The 20,110-nt window shown below is 44.1% G+C and overlaps 1 protein-coding gene across 3 annotated transcripts in view; it reads right to left on the bottom strand.

Moving 5' to 3' along the window:
• Positions 1-20,110, bottom strand: part of METTL17 (methyltransferase like 17) — a 480,739-nt gene that overhangs the window by 105,327 nt on the left and 355,302 nt on the right. For all 3 annotated transcript variants that reach the window (XM_069634026.1, XM_069634027.1, XM_069634028.1), the window contains exon 10: positions 3,948-4,016. In XM_069634026.1, the coding sequence (XP_069490127.1) occupies positions 3,948-4,016 (69 nt within the window). The remainder of the gene's footprint in view (positions 1-3,947; positions 4,017-20,110) is intronic.

Genomic DNA, 20,110 nt, shown 5'->3' with positions numbered 1-20,110 from the left:
GACCTACAAGTTCAACATTTCGATATTCAACAATTTCTCATTTTCGTTTGGATAACCTGTTATAAGACACACATAGTTCACAAAAAAGAGGCCATCCCATTGTCTGAGTTAAGGCCTTTCTCCACAGGTCGAAATTTGCAAATTAGTTTTGCGTCTTGTTGCCCAAGTTTTAAATCTTGGTCCCCGCCTCTTGGGCCAAGGTCACTTTTTTAAGTCCAACAAATCTCAGCGCTTTTATATCGTCCATCTGGTGCTTCTTCTGCCAATGTTGGGCTAGTGGTAGGTTTGTTTCTTGACTGCCAATGGTTGATAGTTGTTCCCGTATTCTAATTCTAAGTTCCCTAATGGTGCTGCCAATAGATCTCTCTCCACATTGGCAAATGATAGCATGTACCACATATTTCGTCTTGCAATTTATGTAGTCTTCAATTTTTTGCGTAATACCATGTTTGTCTTTAAAGATTGTTGAATTGTCCAATGCATACTTGCACATTGTGCAGGTACCACATTTATGAAAACCTTTAGGGAGTGTTGGAAGCCATGTTATTATATTGTCCTTTTTTACCTCTGGAAGGAGTGATGGGCTCAAAACGTTTTTAATCGTTCTCACACGTTTGTAAACTATGGTTGGATTGTCTTCAATGTATTTCTTCACATTGGGGTCAAATTGAAGTAAATGCCAATTTTTCTTTAGAATTTTTCTCAGGACTGTGTTGTCTGCACAGTAGGTAGTAATGAAGCTTATTTTCTCTTCTTTAGCCTTTTTTTGTTGATGGTTAGAGTACTTTCTCTGTCTAATTTCATAGCTTTCTCTTGTGCGTTCGCTATCGTTTTTTACCATATCCTCTCGCTTTAAATCTTTGCGTTAGTAGTTTACATTCTTCATGAAAGGTTGTTTGTTCAGTACAATTCCTGTGAGCTCTGATAAAGTCTCCCTTTGGGATGTTTCTGATCACAGAGTTGTAATGGCAGCTGGTAGCATATAGGGTTGAGTGGGCCTCTGTACTTTTCCTAAAGGTTTTCGTTTTAACTGAGTTATCTGAAACATAAATGTTCAAATCTAAGAAATCAATTTCTTTTCTACTTATATTGGCAATAAATTCAATCCCCATTTCATTGAGGTTCGCTCTTTTCCTAAAATGTTCAAGTTCTTCTTCTTCCCCTCTTCAAATCAGTTAAACATCATCTATGTAGCGTGTCCATAATATCACATTAGATGCATATGATTCATCAGTATAAATGTGTTTGTCTTCATACATTGCCATTGTCAGGTTGGCAAGTGCCGGGGCATACTTAATCCCCATCGCTACTTCTCTGGTTTGTCTAAAGCAATTTCCATTAAATACAAATACATTGTTTTGTAATGTTAGTAGTAACATTTCTCTTAACATGCTTACTGATTGATAATGTGATGCGGTTTCCTTCAAAACGATGTAGTCTACATTTTCTATAGCAGTATCATGTCTAATAGAGGTGTAGATGGATCTTACATCCCAAGTAGCTAATAGGTAGTCCTCTTGCCAATTTATTGTGGCTAGTTTATTGATTGCCGAAGTTGTGTCTCTTAGGTAGGATTTGGTCTTGGTTGCAAGAGGTCTTAAAATGTCATCAATATATTGTGCCATGTTCATGGTTGCCCAGCCAATTCTGGTCTCCCCTCCGGGATTCTTTCATACTTTTTATGAATCCTAGGTAAAAAGTATATTGTTGGTAAGGTTGGTTGTTTGATATCCAAAAAGTGGCTTTCCTCGTCTGTGATAAGTCCTTGTCTATGCCAAGTCTTAATGGCATCCTTTAATTCTGATTGTATCTCCAATTTGGGATTAGTTTTTAGTTTAGTGTAGCAAAGTGGTGTGTTTAAGTGGTTCATAGCCATTTCTAAGTAATCTACCCATTTCATCACTACTATTCTTCCACCTTTATCTGCTCCTTTAATGACTAAGTTGTTGTCCTTTTTTAAATCATATAAAGCTTTTCTTTCCATAGATGTCAAATTCTCATATGGTCGTTTGTTTTCCTTGTAGGTTTTGAACTTAGTATCAGTATGGTCATTGAGATCTTTTGTAACAGCTTTGTAAAAGGTGTCCACTAGATTATCCGGCATTAGTTGTGGAGTAAATTTGGATTTGTTTAATTTCTTTGGCTGTGAGACCAGTTTGTCTTATTTGAAGTTCTTGAAGAGTCTCATCAATCTGTCTTTCATCTGTTTCTTGTAAGGATCTTAATAGATGTATGTTTGTTAGGTCTTCAATAGTGAGGGTACTTGTTGCTGGTGGTTCCTTAATACGATGTGCTGAGATTTGTGTGTCAAAATATTTTTTCAATTTGAGCTTCCTTACAAACAAATAAATCTATATGCGCTGTTGTACCTTCAAAATTCGTAGATGGTGCAAATGTAAATCCTTTGTTTAGTAGTGAGATCTCCTCTGGTTTCAACTGGTGAATAGATATATTAAGTACTAGGTCATTTATTTGTTCCGTTTTGCGGCTTCCCTTGCCCCTGCTCTCGTGAGGAGTCTGAAATCCTCTAGGGCATCTGGATTTCCTGTATCTTCCACTCCGTTTAACCCTTCTCCTGTAGGTGGTGGTTGTTGTGTTGTCTCCTGTGGTAGTAAAAAAGAACTTGCTTTTGACCGTTCAAAAGACAATAAGAATACTAGTGGGAAACAGTATAACTAGGTAAGGTCACGTGCTTCGAACCTGATACCATAAAAACAAGACTTTTACGGACCATTACATGACTGTTTTTTCATTCTGAAGAAAATTAACAAAATCTAACATGTTATTTTTGCATTACTTTGTGTTTCAATTTATTATTTTCTCTCCCCAAATTGTGTTTTTTTCCTCTACCCGTAACCACTCCTACACTTTACCCCCTCCTCAAAAATGGCCATTTTTTCTTTCATTTATTCGATTCTTTTATTTTAATGTTCTTGCATGTTTAACAGTTGTAAAAAATATAATTTGTATTTAATACCAATAGCCCTGATTTGAAAAAGATGAGCAAGTCATCGAAACACGTGTAATCACATAGGGCACCAGAATATTCTAAAATAAACCACAAGATGTGGCGTTTCTGAACACTGAAAAGGGAGTCATTTGTCATCCTTTTTGGTAACATGTGGGCGCTTAGGAATAAGTCAATGTAACAACACAAAAAGTTTCATTTTTCAAAACGGAGTGAGGAACTTAGTACTCCGTTGTTACTTTCCCATGCGACCCTGAAAAGTCATACCAAAAACATAACCTAGGGCGCTGAGGTCCAGAAACAGGATAACCCCACCCAAACAAGTTCCTCAAAGGATATACAATTATATCTGTGTTATACTGCATCTTTACCAATCTATTCTAAGACCTGAAGTTGAGTGCTCAACTACTTTTACCAGTAGCTGTCCCAGGGAAAACCTGCTGGAAACCCTGATGCCAAAGCTGTGCCCGAGTCCCCAAACACTAAACAAACAGTTCACACTCACACTCAATTATAGTAGTACTCACACCCAATTATAGTAGTAATCCATGTGAAATTAAACAACAAGTTGGAAGCTCTACAGGGTGCTGATTGCTGTGCAGAGTCGGAAAGGGCTTTGCAAATAGAATGCATCTATAATGCTGCATGCAGTGGGGAATCACCAGTGTGTTCTTCGAGTCCATCAGTGGATCAGTGCATAGTCTAATTTAACTCTGGAATTCACGGTTTTTGACTAATCTGGGCAAATTAACTCTTAAACGTTCACTGAATTGCACAGATGCCTACATAGAAAGCGTGTTTTATAAAAAAATAAAGGTACAAAAGTATCTTCACATTAATGGACTCTGGGGTACGTTGTGGTGTCAAATGCCCCCTTGCATAGCCATGGTATAAATTAACTCAATCTTTTTCACTAGTCCATCTGTGGCAAAACACCCCAAATGAGACTATAGCAGAATAGATACAAATGTTCCCTTACATTCAGAATGGTGTCTCTTGCCTCCATTAGCATATGATGACCTTCTTTTGTTCCATTTTCAATTAAAATCTGAAAAATGAATATAAAAAACAGGTTATATTTTATGAGATAGCTATGGGTGTTTGCAACCATAAGAGACAACTTTGTTTAGATATAAATTGCCACACATTCCATTGTAGTGACCACTGTACTGAGAGAAAGTTGCAAACTAAAGGTCATAAATAGAAAGCTAAATCTGTCAAACTATGCTAGAAAGGACTTTACATATATAAGATATCATAAACTGGCTCCAATCCAATAAACCTGAAAGACAATACCAAAAAGGGATAGGCCCAAGGTTATAGATTTTTAATTGACATTTCATACACAGCACAACACACCAGAGCCACCATACTTCCAATGTCACTGTAAATTTACAAGTCTTCCTGAAGTGATGACAGACTGATTTAGGTATTTAATTCCAGAGTATAGACTCCATACGACTCTACGCTGCAGCTTCACGCAGCGTTCAGAGCTAAACCACTCCATTCTAGCATCCATGGATCCAACCACTGTTATGGTCACAGATGCACACCGCCCCCACACCCATTCCAAGATGGCACTACACCTTGTCCGACGTATGCCCACGACTGATGTTCCACTGAGGTAGGAGCCGTCTCCTTAATGGGAGTTGAGGTGCATTGGACTGTGTGCTCCTCACTGCTGCTCAGGGGAGTTGCTAGGTCTGCAAAAGATCCGGGGCTATGGTGATGTCGGAACTGTTGGGGCTGGGGGCTAGCTAGTCTTTTGGCTGTAGCTCCTGAGATTCTATCCGGGGCTACAACCAAAAGATCAGTTGCTATAGCCTTATCCCCCCCCTAGCAACGCCCCTGTTGCTGCTCCTGCCTTTCTTGGCCGCCATTTTCCTGTGCTTCTGATCCTTCCTCCTGCTTCCCTGTGGCACGGCTTCCTTACCTTTCTCTGCTTGGCCTACTGATTCACCAGCCTTCTGCTTCCATCTGCCTCCCTGCATTCTTCCGCTGCCATATGATCAGCATCACCCTCTGTTCTTCAGCTGCTGTGCCCTCTTCTGCAGTGAGCTGCCACCAGTGCTCATCTGGTGCTGCTCTTCACCTGCAATGCACCGCCTGCTCAATCTGCAGTATTCAGGGACCTACTTACTGTCCCTTAGGTCATTTGGGCCTCTGCATCTTCAGAGGCCAAACAGAGGCCAAGGTGGCTTTTGGGATGGGAGGCTCCAATCGGCACAAAACTCAATAAAAGCAAGGTAAGCGGTAGAGCTCGGCCCGTTCCTAAAAAAAAAAAAAAAACAATCACTCCTTTTCTTAAACATAGCCAAGCCTCAAAATGTCCACTTTCCACTAGAAAATTGGCTAGTGATAATCTACTCTTGGCTTGTAAGACATGGTGTGCTGTATGTAGGCAGAAGATTGAGGGGCAAGTGTCATTTTCTGCCTGACTAGTAGCTTAAAATGTGAAATGGTTACCCTTTATTTGGGATATTTCCCTGCACATTTGAGTGCTATAAAACTTCCCAAGAGCCCACAAAAGCATGAAAAGAAGTGAGCTATAGGCTACCTGTTAAATCTTGCACTTCTAGCCATGGTGAGTTCTGTGGCATTATCCAAATTAGAAAACAATAGAGGTGCTACTGGAAATAGCTATTAAGTAAAAAAGGAATGGGGGTCAATTTCTGTAGATTGAGGGTGTAAATATTGGCACTTTTGAAATAAAATAATAATGAGAAAGGGAACTTGCCTCTAGTGAATAATGAACAGTCACGTGTGTATTTAAGAAGATAAGATCTTTAAACAGACCCAGACTTCTATATATTTTCTCCAGCTTTGTCAATATTCCGAGATATTAAAAGAACTCTGAGGAGATCAAGAGTTTGATGGCACTATTTAACATTCAACATGTATACTTGTATGCAATGTTGAAGCTGTTCGGTTTAGAAATGTTTGCTTTCAAACCTTCACACATCGTAATAAATTCTCTAGGTAAATGCCCATGCATATTTCCAACAGGATGAGAATATGAACGATGAGCAGGATTTAAGGTTTTCTTTCAACCAATTTGTAAAAGTAGCGCACACGACAAATGATACCAAATAATTTTTTGCTGCAAATGCCACTAACACAAGTCACTATTTCGAACTTTTTGAAAAACACCTGTGATAATTTAACATTATTTATTTTACTATAGCACAGTTTATTTTTAAGGATTATACTTAGCTGAGCCATATATGTATTATAGGGAGGCAGTCGCCACCCTATGCAGTCGCAAACACATAGGAACCCCTCAAAATGTTATTGTTAATAACTCTTGATTCGAGTAACAGATTTGGCTGACTGCAAAGTTTCGTAAAGATTTGTTAAAAAAATGAAAATGTTAAGCATAAAAAAAAAGCAACTTTTTTAAAAAAAAAATTACAAAAAAAAAAAAAAGTGCGGCCTACTTCCCATTCATTTTCCCATAGGCAAAAAAGGTAAATGAAAGTTTTTCTCTCGATGCAAGAAATATTTGCGGCTATAGATGAAGTTATGGGAAAATGAAATGCAGTAAAAAGCTATTTGCATATCAAAAAACATACAAATGCCAACAGGGTAGAGGTGAGAGGATGGCTAGAAAGCACTGAGTGAAATTTAGGAGTTGGAGGAGGTCCAGGGACCGAGATTGCAACACAAAGCTTTCTGTGGCCTCAGCTATAGCCGCGAATAGCTGACCTCAGAAAGCAAACTGCGTAACAGAAGCAGTGTGTTCTCTGGGGTGAAAGGGAGAGGGCAGGGGAGGGAGCGTCTGGGGAGTGGGGGGAGTTGGCACAGATGAAGGGCACTTGATGGCCTAGGGGGGTAAGGGAAGCATTTTCTTTCCGGCTGTTTTGCCGATATTCACAGCTATATACAGATAACCACGGGTATGTGTAGTTCAGTACCAACAGTTACATTTTTAAAAACTATTTTTCTCTTTTTTTTAAAGAGATTTTTTTATAACTATAGTACATTGGTGGTGAAAATTCACTGGCCATGGCCAGTGACTAAATTGCCATCTAGGTCCCCCATTCATGCAGTAATCAGGACAGATTCTGCTTAGCTTCAAAGTGAGGAAGGGGCCAGCCTCCTCAGGCCACGATGTCTGATAAATGAGCCAAAGTTACAAGACCACTTGGAGGAATGGGCCGGCCCTTTTCTTGCTTTGAAGCTAAGCAGGACCAGTCCCAGTTACTGCATGGATGGGCGACCGAATGGACATCAGAATTATTTACTTTTTAAAAACCGTGCTACTGTCAGTCCTTGAAGGTTTTGCACTCACAATGTTTTGCCTTTCGCTGAACTGCATTCTGATATTTGTAGCCTCCCATCCCTGCAGTAACTGGGACAAACCTTGCTTAGCTTCAAGTGAGAAAGGGGTCAGCCCACTAAGGTCATGCTGTCTAACATATGGGGCCACCCTTAGAAGAACAATTAAAGAAACATGGCCTAAAGGGGCTGGATCCTTTCTCGCTTTGAAACCGAGTAGGGCCGGTCCCGGTTACTGCATGGATGGCAGACAGTCCACAGTCCTGAATGCCGTGTGTTTTTTTAGTTTTAAATATCTCATAGCATGCGGCATCTGCATTTTTATAAAACAGAAAAAAATGAAATTTAAAAAAAATCACTTTTATGATGAACACTGCTATTAGAGAACCCTGGCCTTAGGGAGTTTGAGACGCAGCACTTAACCATTATGCTACAATGATGTTAGTGTTTGGATTTTCACAAGTTTCATACCTAGCCTTTTATCATTGAACATATTAAATTATAGGCTTAGTATGAAATGTATGCCCCATGAAGCACCAAACCATTGTGGCCTAGTGGTTAAATGCTGGGCAGACCAGGGTTCGAGGCTGTATGTTTTTTTTATTTAACTGATTTCATTTAGAAAAGCAACGCAAGTGGGAGGTGGCGAGGTTTGTTGCAGTGCAGTCCTGTGATCTTATTTAGCATGAGGGCATTTAGACGTCAGCCACATCCAAACATCCCTTGCACCAAAATAACTGTCGGAATGGCGTTCGCGCAGAAAAGGGTATGCTGAAATGGGCGCTGCGGCGGAATGCCCGCGCCAAAATGATGGCGCCGAAAGGGGGTGTACCGCTTGGAGAACGATGCTTAACCAAAGTGTGTCCTCCATGGCAAATAATTTCATCTCACTGCGCATTGCCTAAAAACATTGCGAGTTCTCAAAGTTTTAAATGTCTCTTAACACACCGTCAGTCCTTGAATGTTTTGCACCCAGAGAATTTTTTTTACCTTTCGCTGAATTGCATTCTGGTATTTGTAGTGTCACAGGCAAGATGGGTGGAATAATGTCACAATTGTACACTTTTGCTTAACATAGTTCTATAAGGATTTATATGTTTGACTGACATATGGTATGTGTACTTTTGAAGTTAGCTTTATAAAGCAGGGTATTGTTGAAAGACAGACATGGGGGTGAGGAGGGGCCATGATGACAGGGCAAGTCAGTCATGAGTATTTGCCCACGATGTGGCAAGAGAGTTTGCAATCCTGGAGACTGGTGCAGTTATTTCCCCGTGATTGTGGCTGCTTTTCAGGGCACAAGTAAAGGACACATGTGGGCAAAGAACGTAGATTTTGTGCAGAGGGCAGTGTGTTTTTTTTAGCTTGGCAAGTTTGTTCAAGTATTTGGCTACCAGGATTTTACTCAGGTTGTCATGTTCCCAGTGCAGATGCATACTCGCAAGACCACAAGCACTTACTCTGTATTGGGATTTAGTTTTCCAGGGAATATTTCACGACAGAGTGCTGGGTTTTAAAGGTGAGCACCTTTTATACTTTGCCAGCATATTTTTGGGAACATTTCCTCTCGGGTTATTTTTCTGGTGTTCATTACTTTTTTTAAATTTCTTTTTTTTTTTTTTTTAAGCCCAATGGTATTTTGTCTTACGCACTTTCGTCTGAGGAGTAGGTCTGTATTAATGTAAATTATGTATGGAAAAACAAAACCCTTGAAATTCAAAGAAAAAACTTTAGTTGCAGGGATGTTAAGTTGAGAACTTAATGCAACAAAATCCTAGAAATGTGGCTAAATCCACCTTAGCTCTGCACCCTCTGTTGCGCAGACTATGACTACAATGATGACATCCCAGATCACATCACTGATGACATCACTAATTAAATTAAAACAGTAACTGGTCAACTATATTTTTAACACATGAATGGGTACTAGTGATGTCCTTCTGTTATGGACAGTGGTCACAACGTTCACCCATGTGCACTGAATATTTTAAAACACTAACAACCTACCAACCATAGATTTTGACCTTTACCAGTGAATGCAGCTTTCAACAGTGTCCATTGTATATTATATATACTGAACAGGCACTGACCATGTACTTTAGCATAATACTGGCCTGTGCCCACTATATATTCTATTATATAAATGGGCCACTAACCAAGGCCTTTGATCATGATCAGTTTGTATATCTTTTTGCCATGTCCACTGTAAATTTTACAACAAGAAAATGCAATAAGCGATGGCCTCGGCCGTGCCCATTGTGTATTACACAACACTGACCCGCCACTGGCTATGGCCTTCAACCGTCCCCACTGTATATTATATACACTAACCAGCCGCTAACCATGGTTTTCAATACAATACTAGCCAGTGGAATCAACCTATATTCTGATATATTAACTGACAATAGCGATATGACCACTGACTACAGCTTTCAACGTTACCCACTGGCTTTTAAGCATGCACATTGGTATTTCTGAACACTAGCTATTGTTAAGATGGATTTCTGAACTCTGTCCTAGAGGGGCAGAGGTTCAGAAGGCCAGCGTAGTTTCTTGGAACAGGGTAACCTCTGGACAAGCCAGACCAATCAGGGTAGCGATGGCGGAGGTCAAGACTAGGTCTCAAGAGGGGTGAGGGTGACTGAAAGCCCACAATGAGCACACAAAGCAAGGACGCTTACAAATTACTCCAGACAGGTGTTATATTAAAAATATAGACACATTTATTACAAGGCCTTTGTAACATCGACCATAGTAAAAAAAAATCACGGTAAAACTCCAATAAACCAACACATCACAAGCAATACAATATATATACAAGACCAAGGGGTCTAAAGCACGAAATATGCAGACCACCTAGATGGGGAGGAAAACAGGCAGTGCAAGTAATCGTTAGACCCAGTTCGACATCAGAGGCCACCTAACTAGAAGGAAGTCCGAGCCTTATGAAGAGTGGAGTCTTGTGCTCAAAAGTACCTGCACACGCGGGTGCCAACGGGCCAAGGGGAGTCTCCTCAGGGAAATCAGGCAGTTCAGAGAGGTGAACAAAACGATGACGAACAGATCCCCGCTACTCAAGCGCGGCCTCCACTGGTGGGCAGAAGCAGGGCGCGTGTGCGGAAAAAGGGTGCTGTTTACGACAGCGATGGAGAGCCACAGGCTCCTGCGGGAGGGCGACCGGTTAGGGTATTGACTACTCACCGGTCCCCGATGCAGGCAGACCCAGGCTTCTCCGGTTCCGTTTCGGTACTGGCAGGTTCAGATGCGATCAGCAGGACGTCTTGACGCTGTGTAGATTCCACGACAGCAGGAGTCAGGGTCGAGGGTGTCCCAAATGCAGCGAACACGCACAGGTTTGTTACCACAGCAGGGCAACTCGGCAACCGCATGAATTCCGGTCCCAAAGCACATGTCTCACTTCAGACCTGGGAACGCCAAGTGTACGAATCGTGTGAGAGTGCCGAGGACACGGGATTAGCAGTAAGCCAGACGGCGGTGACAGAGCAAGGTTCCTGTGTAGGCTGGTCAGTCGACTGGATGGCCCACGGACGCTTCCGAAGGCTTACGTACAGGATTTGGTGAAGATGCCGAGAATAGTTGCTCCCACTATTCTAAAGAGTCGAAGCGAGTTCTCGTACGATCAGAGGCAGAGGGGTCTCACAGGATGACAGCAGTGCAGGGTGCCAAACCTTCAGCGGGTCACCAGCGATTCCTTGACTCAGCTTCTTAGTTGCGGGATACTTGGCTCCTTATCCTTCGTTCGTGAGAACTCAGGAGATCGACATGGTAGTGGGGTTTTCAGCCTCCTCTTATGCAGAGTTCCCTTCGTGCCAAAACTGAGAGGGCCCAATGGGAGATCTGCTCACAAACACTCACACCATACGTGGACCTATCACGGCCCACGGTGGTCCCAGGCATTCAGGCTACTCTAGACTATCTGGCACCCAGGATTTGTATTGGGAACAGACATCCCAGCCCACATCCTGGAGGCACACACAAGGCACGCAGAAGCCTGCGAAAGCGTTGTGTTTTGCGGGAAAGTGCATGACCAAAAAAGGACTGCCCCGGGTCGGCTTGACCTGAGGGAAGGTGAAGGGGGCAAGACGGTCAGCGGACAGGACAAAGAACCTAGTGGCATGGCCATTTTGGAGGCCAGGCCACCCATTTGGGCCAAACGCGGGAAGCACGGTTAACATGGCAAAAAGGGGTTAAAAACACAAAGAAACGATAGCTGCCACCAGTCCCGTCCGTGATACACTTGCACATTTCATGATAAGTCCAGCGAGAGTTTCTAGGGCCATTGGAATGACTAGAGACCCAAGAGCGCGGTAATGTAAGTTACGGTGCACTCTTGTTTCATGTTGCTCAAATGCTGCAACATGAGGAAAGGTGTAAGGGAAACTAAGTCTCCCGGTACCGACTGTCTTAAGGGCATGTCAGTTTCCCCGCACGAATTGAGCGAACGCCCAGAGGAGTGCAGCGTAAGGCTGCGCTTCTCTGGCAAAGTCTAGATCAGGGTGCAAAACAGCAAAAAGTTTGGGGGTTGCCACATGGAAGGAAAATTACCTACAATTATGAAATCTTTCCTAACAGCTATGGCCTTTGGTGCTGGCCAGTGACCCCAGGCTTTGTTATGGCCAAGTCAACGGCCCAAATTGTTATTAAGGTAATGAAAGTTCTCATGAGCTAACTTATAAATGGTGTTGCATCTAATTCTGTTGTTGATGTATCAGTTATATATAATGCAATTAGTGTTGCCACCATTGATGGCATCGGTGATGTGATTTGTAATGTCATCATTGTGGTCATATTCTGCGCAACAGGGGCCACAAAGTTAAGGTGGCTTTAGCTGAATTTCCAAGGTTTTGTTGCATTAAGTTCTCACCTTAACGTCCCTGCAACTAAAGTGTTTTCCTTAATATAGATATATATGCGTAGATTCACATTCTGTGCATATAGTCTGACATCTAGTGGTAATCGCGGAGTATTGCATCTTTTTCTCGAAGATTAAAGCGCTATTGACATGGGCGTGACTAACACTATCCCTAACGTGACATGTAGTGAAAGCAAGATCCTTCACGCGTCGAGGTCCCTCCGGTTCTTTTTGTTCTGCCATGAGGGAGCTTCATCGAATGTGTGAGTGAGTACAGAAGAAAGGAATTTGTAAAATGTCTATGTTCCTTCAACTCCAAGAGGGGAGGAAGGGTTGGCACATCTAAGTTGATACAAGCACCAGAAATACGATTACTGTGAGTAATGTATGTCATCTGATGTTTGTGAATCGGCTTAGAATCGCATGCTGTGGAGCATAGACTAGAGAGCAGTACCTGGAGATGGTGGCTGGATGTGTGACGGAATGGTAGCAAAGAGATGTCTTAATACCACCTCACTCACCCGAGAATCAGTTTTCGAGTGTTTATCTAAGCAGTAATATTGAGTGAAAGTGTGAACAGATCTCCAGATAGCTGCTTGGCAAACAGAATCCAGAGGAACATTTGCAAGTAGAATGTGTTCTAGATGCAAAGGGTAAATCTCTCATAGCTAGAGATGTAACACGTTTGGATGCATTTAACAATCCATCTATAGATTGCCGACTTAGACAGAATCTGCTTCTCTACCAGCGACAGAGATTTTGGTTTTGCTTTTAATCAAGGTTTTACACCACTGCTCTCCTAACATCTAATGTATGGAGGCTTCTTTCATCTGAGTTAGTGGGATTCTGAAAAAAGTTAGAAGTTTGATGGATTGGTTCACGTGAATTTAGGCTTAGCGCGTGGGTGTGTGCATAGCACCACTTCGTCCTTATGAATGGTAACAAATGGGTCCTGAACAGAGAGCCTGCAGTTCACCAATTCTCGTAATAGAGGTAATAGCCACCAAAAAAGCGGTCTTATAAGTGAGGGCCTTAAAACTAGCTTTGTGCATTGGCTCCAAAGGAGGCCCTATTAGTCTTGTAAGAACAACATTCAAGTCAGATCCGGGATTTGGATTAGAAATAGGAGCGTGAAGTCTTTTTGCTCCTTCCATGAAACCCTTATCACTGGGACTTTCCAGCAGGAAACTTTGCTATGAGATGTAGTGTAAGCAGAAATGGAAGCAAGGTGGGCCTTTAGTGAGTTGAAAACAAATCCTGAGTCTTAGAGGTGTGTTAGATACAGGACAATGTGTGTGTGGGTGATGTGAGGAGTCAGAAATGGGAGACGGACACACAGGTGGAGTTTTCTCACAAGTCGACATTTATTAAATAATAAAAAGGATGAGACAAACACCTATCTTTCCCTAACCGAACAAGGATTTCCATACCTAACAAACCGAGGCTAGTGGAAAATGACCTAATGTCCAAAAGTGTCTGTCCCTCACACTAGTACATACAACAAAATCAAACATGAATTGTTTGGCGGTTTCAACTTTGCAAATTAACGTATATTCAAATATTTTAAAAAAAGAAGAATTCTTGTGACCAGGGTATGATGCTGGAAATGCATTGGAGGGACAGGGACTCCATATCTTTGCCCTTTATTGCTTTATCATGTATATTCTGTCTTGTTCTCCGCGGTGCGGTTCTTCCTCTTTTTGGTCATGGTGAACAGACCCATTGGATACCCTTATGGCACCCATGGGTGGGAGCACGACCCGTACTCCTAATGTATGTTTTTGGGCACCTGTGGTTGGCCCACATAGGGTATGGGCTCGTGGCAGCTCCATGCTGACTTTGACAGGTGCTCCGAGTATCCTCCATTTTGGGATACCCAGGCCCTGTCATTGAAATCAGTTGATTCCTGATGGGAAACAATATTGCCCATGTGGCCTCTTGCCTTCTATTGCCCGTTACCTTGTATTCCCGAAGTCCTGGGAAGCCCCGACTCTGTCCCCTCCCCCTGACTGGCAGTTGGGCGGAAGTTCCATATATGGTAGTGTAGGGAAGTCCAGGCCAGACTGGCTGGAGCCTTCCCAATGACTGTATGTTGTAGGTACGCCCGTGGGGTGGGACCTGGGTGAATGGAGTTTGACACAAATACGCATTTCATGTTCTGGTGTCTAGTATCTGGTGTTTGACACAATGACTGAGACAGCCTTGCCTGAAACTGGTATGAATGCAGTGTGTAGCGTTGAATGATGTGGTACTTGTCCGAATCCGTGTTGTGAGTGTCTGGATGGAGAAGAAGGAACAAGTTACTTACCTGTAACTGTTTTCTCTAGCATGGGTCTGGCATGGAATCCCATGCTCATGAATATTCCCCGTCAGGCTGGGCATCTTTGGTAAAGAAAAAAAAAACAGTTTCAGTTTCACTTCTGAGCTGTCTTTCTCCAAACAACCAATCACTGGTCTATGGGTCATACTGCCCCTAGCCAATGACTGCCCTCTACCTAAGCCCCTCCTCTGGCAGCCATCTTCAGATTTGGGAGCACGTAAAATGACAGTAGAACCAAGAGAAGAGCCGCAGAGGGGTAGGCTGGAGGGAGTGAATCTATACCAGACCCATGCTGGAGAACAAGAGTTACAGGTAAGTAACTTGTTCCTTCTCCAGCATGGGGTCTGGCATGGATTCACATGCTCATGAATAAAGAATACATATCAGTACACACATGCACAACCACAGGAGGTGGCAAGGCTCAACATTAAGCATCTCTTACCTCCTCACCAGGCTCACCTTCAAGCGAACAGGTTGCGCAGCACTGCTTGGCCGACTCTGGACTCCTCACTGGAATCCCTGTCGACGCAGTAGAACTTTGTGAAGGTGTGCGTCGACCTCCACGTAGGACCTCCATCCCTGCAGATGTCAAGCAGGGGCACACCAGACAGGTACGCCATAGTTGCAGCGATTGCTCTGGTCGAATGGCCTCTCAGACAGCCACGCAACGTTTTTTTGCCAACCGGTGACAATGGGTGATGCAGCCAGAGAGTCACCTGGAAATGGAAGCCTTGGAGAGGGCCTTCAGTTGGTTCACAGGGCCAAAGTTCACAAAAAGTTGCAACGTCTTCCGGAAACTCTGTGTGGTCCACATCGAACTTAAAGCGCTCGGGCCACATCCAGCAAGTGCAAAGTTCTCTCAGCCGGCGACAAAGGCGACAGGAAGAATACAGGTGACACTAAGGGCTTGTTTAGATGAAGGTCCGATGGCACCTTGGGCATGAAGGAGCGGTGCGTCTGTACCACTACCCTCGTCTTGTGGAATGTCAAATAAGGTGGTTTACAAGAGAGGACCTGGATCTCTCCCACTTGTCATGCGGAGGTGATGGCCACCAGAAAAGCTGTTTTCCACGACAAGCATTTCAGTGGCGCCGCATGCATAGGCTCGAACGGAGGACCCATGAGCCTAGTAAGCAGTACATTGAGCTCCCACGCCGGGGCCGGAGCCCTCACCGGTGGGAACGAGCGAAATAGTCCCTTGACTAACTCCTTGATCAATCGATGCAACCATAAGGATGATCGTCCAGGAGATCTGGTGTAGCGGGAGATAGCCACCAGATGAACCTTGATTGAAGCTTGGGCCAGTCCTGCCTTGGCCAACAACAACAAATACGGAGCACCTGGGGAGCAGTGACTCGTAGCGGGTCGATCTTCTGAGCATGGCACCAAACTGCAAACCTCTTCCACTTATGCCCATAGCATTTGAGAGTAGACGAAGCGCTTCCCTTGACAAGCACTTCCTTGCAATCTGCTGGAAGATCGTAGCCCCAAACTCTAATGCTGCAGGAGCCAGGCCTTCAAGTTTGGCGATCCTAGATTGTGGTGCATAATCGCGCCTCCTTCCCTGGCAAGAAGAGCTGCGACCGCCAGAAGCTTGACTGGAGGGACGTCGACATGTCCAGAAGGTCTGGGTACCATATCTGTCTCTGCCACGCCGGTGTGACGAGGATCATCCTGCACCGGGACCGTCTGAGTTGATAGACTAGTCAAAGAAGCAACGGAGGGAACGCATACAGAAACAGGCCATCGCAGGGGAATGAGAATGCGTCCCCCATGCTCCCCGGCTGGGGAAAACCTGCTGGCGGACCTCCGACACTTGGAGTTTGTCGCCGTCGCAAACAGATCGATCTGGGGATTGCCCCACCGTCGGAACAGGTGATCCACTTGGTCCTGCCGAAGGTCCCATTCGTGGCAAAAGCAAAGCTCCCTGCTGAGAGAGTCAGCGACGCTGTTCTTCACTCCTGCCAGATGAAACGGGATGAGGAACATCCCCTGGGAAATGGCCCAGTGCCATAGGACCTGCGCCTCCCGGTAGCCACAGGCCTCTTGAGTGAAGACTTCCGGTGTGCGCTTCTCCTCCTTCCAGGGAGGCGTCCGTCGTGACTCGTGGTGTCTGGAAATCCGCACCTGCAGACAGATGTGTGCGCACTCCCCACCACCGTATCGATCGACGGAAACTCTCGTCGAGAGTGATCTTGCCCTCGAAACTTCCAGACGCTTGAATCCAACGGGCGTCGAGGAACTCTTGCAGTGGGAGCTTCCGTAGCCTGCACAGCAAAATGAGGTATATGCATGACATCATGCAGAGCAGTGACTTGATGGACCTCAGTCACCCTGGCGAGCTTCAGGGTCAACATTTGTTGTACCTTGCCCAAGATGGCCACTATCCTCTACTCTGTCTCAGACGCCAGGCACGACACTGTGTTGAGTCGGGACCCCAGAAACAGCGCATCCTGCGATGGCACCAAGCAGGACTTTGCATAGTTCACCGAGAACCCCAGACCCGTTATGAGTTTGGACGGTCCTCACTTTGTGCTCGACGTGACGTCCTTTGAGCTTGCCGGGATGAGCCAGTCGTCCAGGTAAGGGTAAACTTGGATCCCTCGTAGACGCAACCGCGCCACCACAGGAGCCAGGCACTTGGTGAAAACCCTTGGCGCCAACTTCAATCGGAAGGGAAAGGCCTTGAACTGGTAATGTTGCCCTTGAACCACGAAGCACAGAAACTTGCGGTGGCCCTTGTGTATGGGGATGCGAAAATAGGCATCTTCCAAGTCCATCGATGATAGAAAATCCCCCTCTTCCAGCTATCCTAGAACGTGCTGAAGAGTCACCATTCGAAACTTGAGACTTGATGTACTTGTTTAGACGGCGGAGGTCTTGGATGGGCCTCCAACCGCTGGTCTGCTTGACGAGGATGTAACGAGAGTACACTCCAGCCCCGGAGCCTCTTTGGGACGAGCTCTATCGCACCCTTTCCTAGCATGGCCCGCACCTCCAGCAGCTGAGGGACATGGTTTTCCTGCCTGGCCACTGGTGGTATACAGGGACACTTTCGTTGGAACTCTAGTGTGTATCCGTTGGCGAGAGCACCCAGCACCCAACGGTCCATGGAGTTGGTCTAAGTTCGCAAGCCAGCCTCCCATCGCAGTGTCTGCCTTCATGGCCTGAAGAGACTTGTCCGCAGTCTTCCCGAACAAATTGTCCCTGTCGAAGGGCATGTCCAACACCTTCAACTGAACATCCTGGTGAAAATTCGTGGCTCTCAGCCATCCCTGCCGACGAAGGCAAATGCAGTTGTCCATTTGGCGGAACCCTGTGTCGGCGATGTCCGTGGCCACTGTAATGGCGTGGTCAGAAGCCAACTGATGTGGATTTTCATGGAGGATACAAATGTATAAATATGTATTTAGGACAAAATTCGATTTTGATACTTGTTGCTAGGGGAGGTTTCTAAGGATTGTGAAAACCAAACCATAAATTTGACATTATCTGTCCTTGATCCAATCACTCGTGTGCAAGGCGGAGACGAGGCTCTGATCCAATCCCAGTTCACAGGGGCAAGTTAGTTAAGCCAGCCCATACACCCGTTTTTGTGATGTCATTGGAAAGGATAAATAGAGACAGATGACAACACATAGGGACTCTCTCTTCTGATTACAGCGAAGCACTCTGATCCAGCATTCAACATCCAGCCTTTAACATCCTTCCATATCCAGATGCCAAACACCAGGCCAAGCAGTAGCTGAACCATTTTCAGTTAGGCCTCAATCCTGAACTAATCCTTACATCCCTGTGGAGTGCTGTGGTGTAGGGAAGCATCCTGAAACTATCTGGCTTGCTACCATAAATGCTTGCCTGATGAACTTGCAATCCCACTGAATTAAAATATTCAGAAACAAGAAGGGCAGATCCTGTGCAGTTCCAGTGACTGGCCTAGCTGATCCAGTCCCGCGCCTGATGTGCTGTCTTTCCCCGTTAGACCCGATCCATTGACCAGAATCTTCACGGGCCTAAAATCTTATATCCCAGTGGATTGTGGGTATTAATAGGACGCTAGAGAACTATTGTATACCTTGCCTGATCTTGTTCCACTTCAATCTCTGAACTCTTACTTTCATAACCAGTAACAGTGTCACAATCTTTAGTGCCATCTTATTCTGTCTATTTGCTAAAGCGTCATTTTCATTTGTGTAACTCTCATCCAAAAATCCCACTTCGAGTGTGTGGACTGGTTCCGCTGGGGAAGGTGCTGGGGATCTGTTACTGAAGTCATGAATCAATCTCAGAGCTTACTGCGGCCCGACCTTGCTGTCTAGTCTGCATGCTCTAGTCTGGAGTAGAAGCATAAGCATTTCCGAAAAACATCTCTCACTAAAACCTCCATAACCCCCTCAGTTTTTAAGATGGAAACTAAATTTCAATGCCCACTGATACCCAACATCCTTAGCTACATCCACAATCCACAGTGTGAAAGTGCGGTTGACCAGTTATATCAAAAATCGTATAAGTAAAAGTTTGCGGCGAATTTACCTTTGCAAAAGTTTTACATGTGTGAATTTCCTTTAAATTATTCCCACTTTGCCTTTGAGATTCCAAATATTTTCTTTTGATTAAAATATTGCTTTTGATTGTTTACATCTGTTCAAAGCGGCTCCCGTAGAAATGTATAATAATCTAACCATTTTTGACCAAATTTAGTGTTTTTGCTCCGCCACTTTCAAAGCCATACTGACAGTTGAAAAGTCAATTCGGTTTTCTCTTGTGTTTAAGGGGGGACGGTGGGAGTGATATTCTGTTTGGTCTGTATTATTCCCGAAGAACCTGCTCTCGCCTCACAACTAATTGAATTGCCTATTGGTGGGTTGAGGGGTGTTGCAGGGGGAACTTCTAACCACAGTGCTATCTGTTCCCAAACCAACCCAAAAGTATTCTTCTCTTGGCTGCATTCTTTTTGTATTCATTACCCAATTCCCAGTGCATTAAGGATATTATTCATTGTTCTTGTCACCCAATGGTGATTGTTGTTACCTATTAAAAATATATTGTGATTTTAAATTCCAAATAAATATTTACCGTTGCAAACTAGCCTGATTCCTGGTTCAGTGTGACCAGGGGCGGGATTTTGAGAAGGGTGCGATATGAGTGGTACATCATTCAGAATATTGAACTTCTAGACAAAAATAAATAAGGGTTTCATTTGCGCACTACATGCTGGGCGAGATTTGGGTGTGTGCCTGATAGAAATCACGTACACTATATGGTAAAAGAGAGGCACAGAGGACCCCAGCCAAGATTCTTTATTTGGTAAAACGTGGGTGATCAATGAAGGAGGTGATGCGGGCTGGTTCTTAAGTACAGTGTAGTCCCCAAGCACCCACAAAGGAATGTCCACACACTGTATTAATTATGGTTCAAGGTTATGTACACAATCACAATAACTCACTTTGGGCTCAGTTAATTTACAATGGCAAATATATACACAGTTCTACGTGGTACCACAATTACTATCAGATTTCATTAAAGTGCATCAACTGCACGGTGGTCAAATGCCACACAAATCAATTAATAAAGGTTACCAACAATAGACATGGGAGGAAAGCGGTTGGATAGAATAATAGGCAGAATACTTGCCCCTACCACTAGACAGAGTTCTGTGTGGAGGATCCCC

Source organism: Ambystoma mexicanum, chromosome 13, assembly GCF_040938575.1.
Source record: "Ambystoma mexicanum isolate Mex_15411 chromosome 13, UKY_AmexF1_1, whole genome shotgun sequence".
NCBI lineage: Eukaryota > Metazoa > Chordata > Amphibia > Caudata > Ambystomatidae > Ambystoma > Ambystoma mexicanum.
Note: the sequence above shows the minus strand (reverse complement) of the source record. Positions and strands in the feature narration are given on the sequence as shown.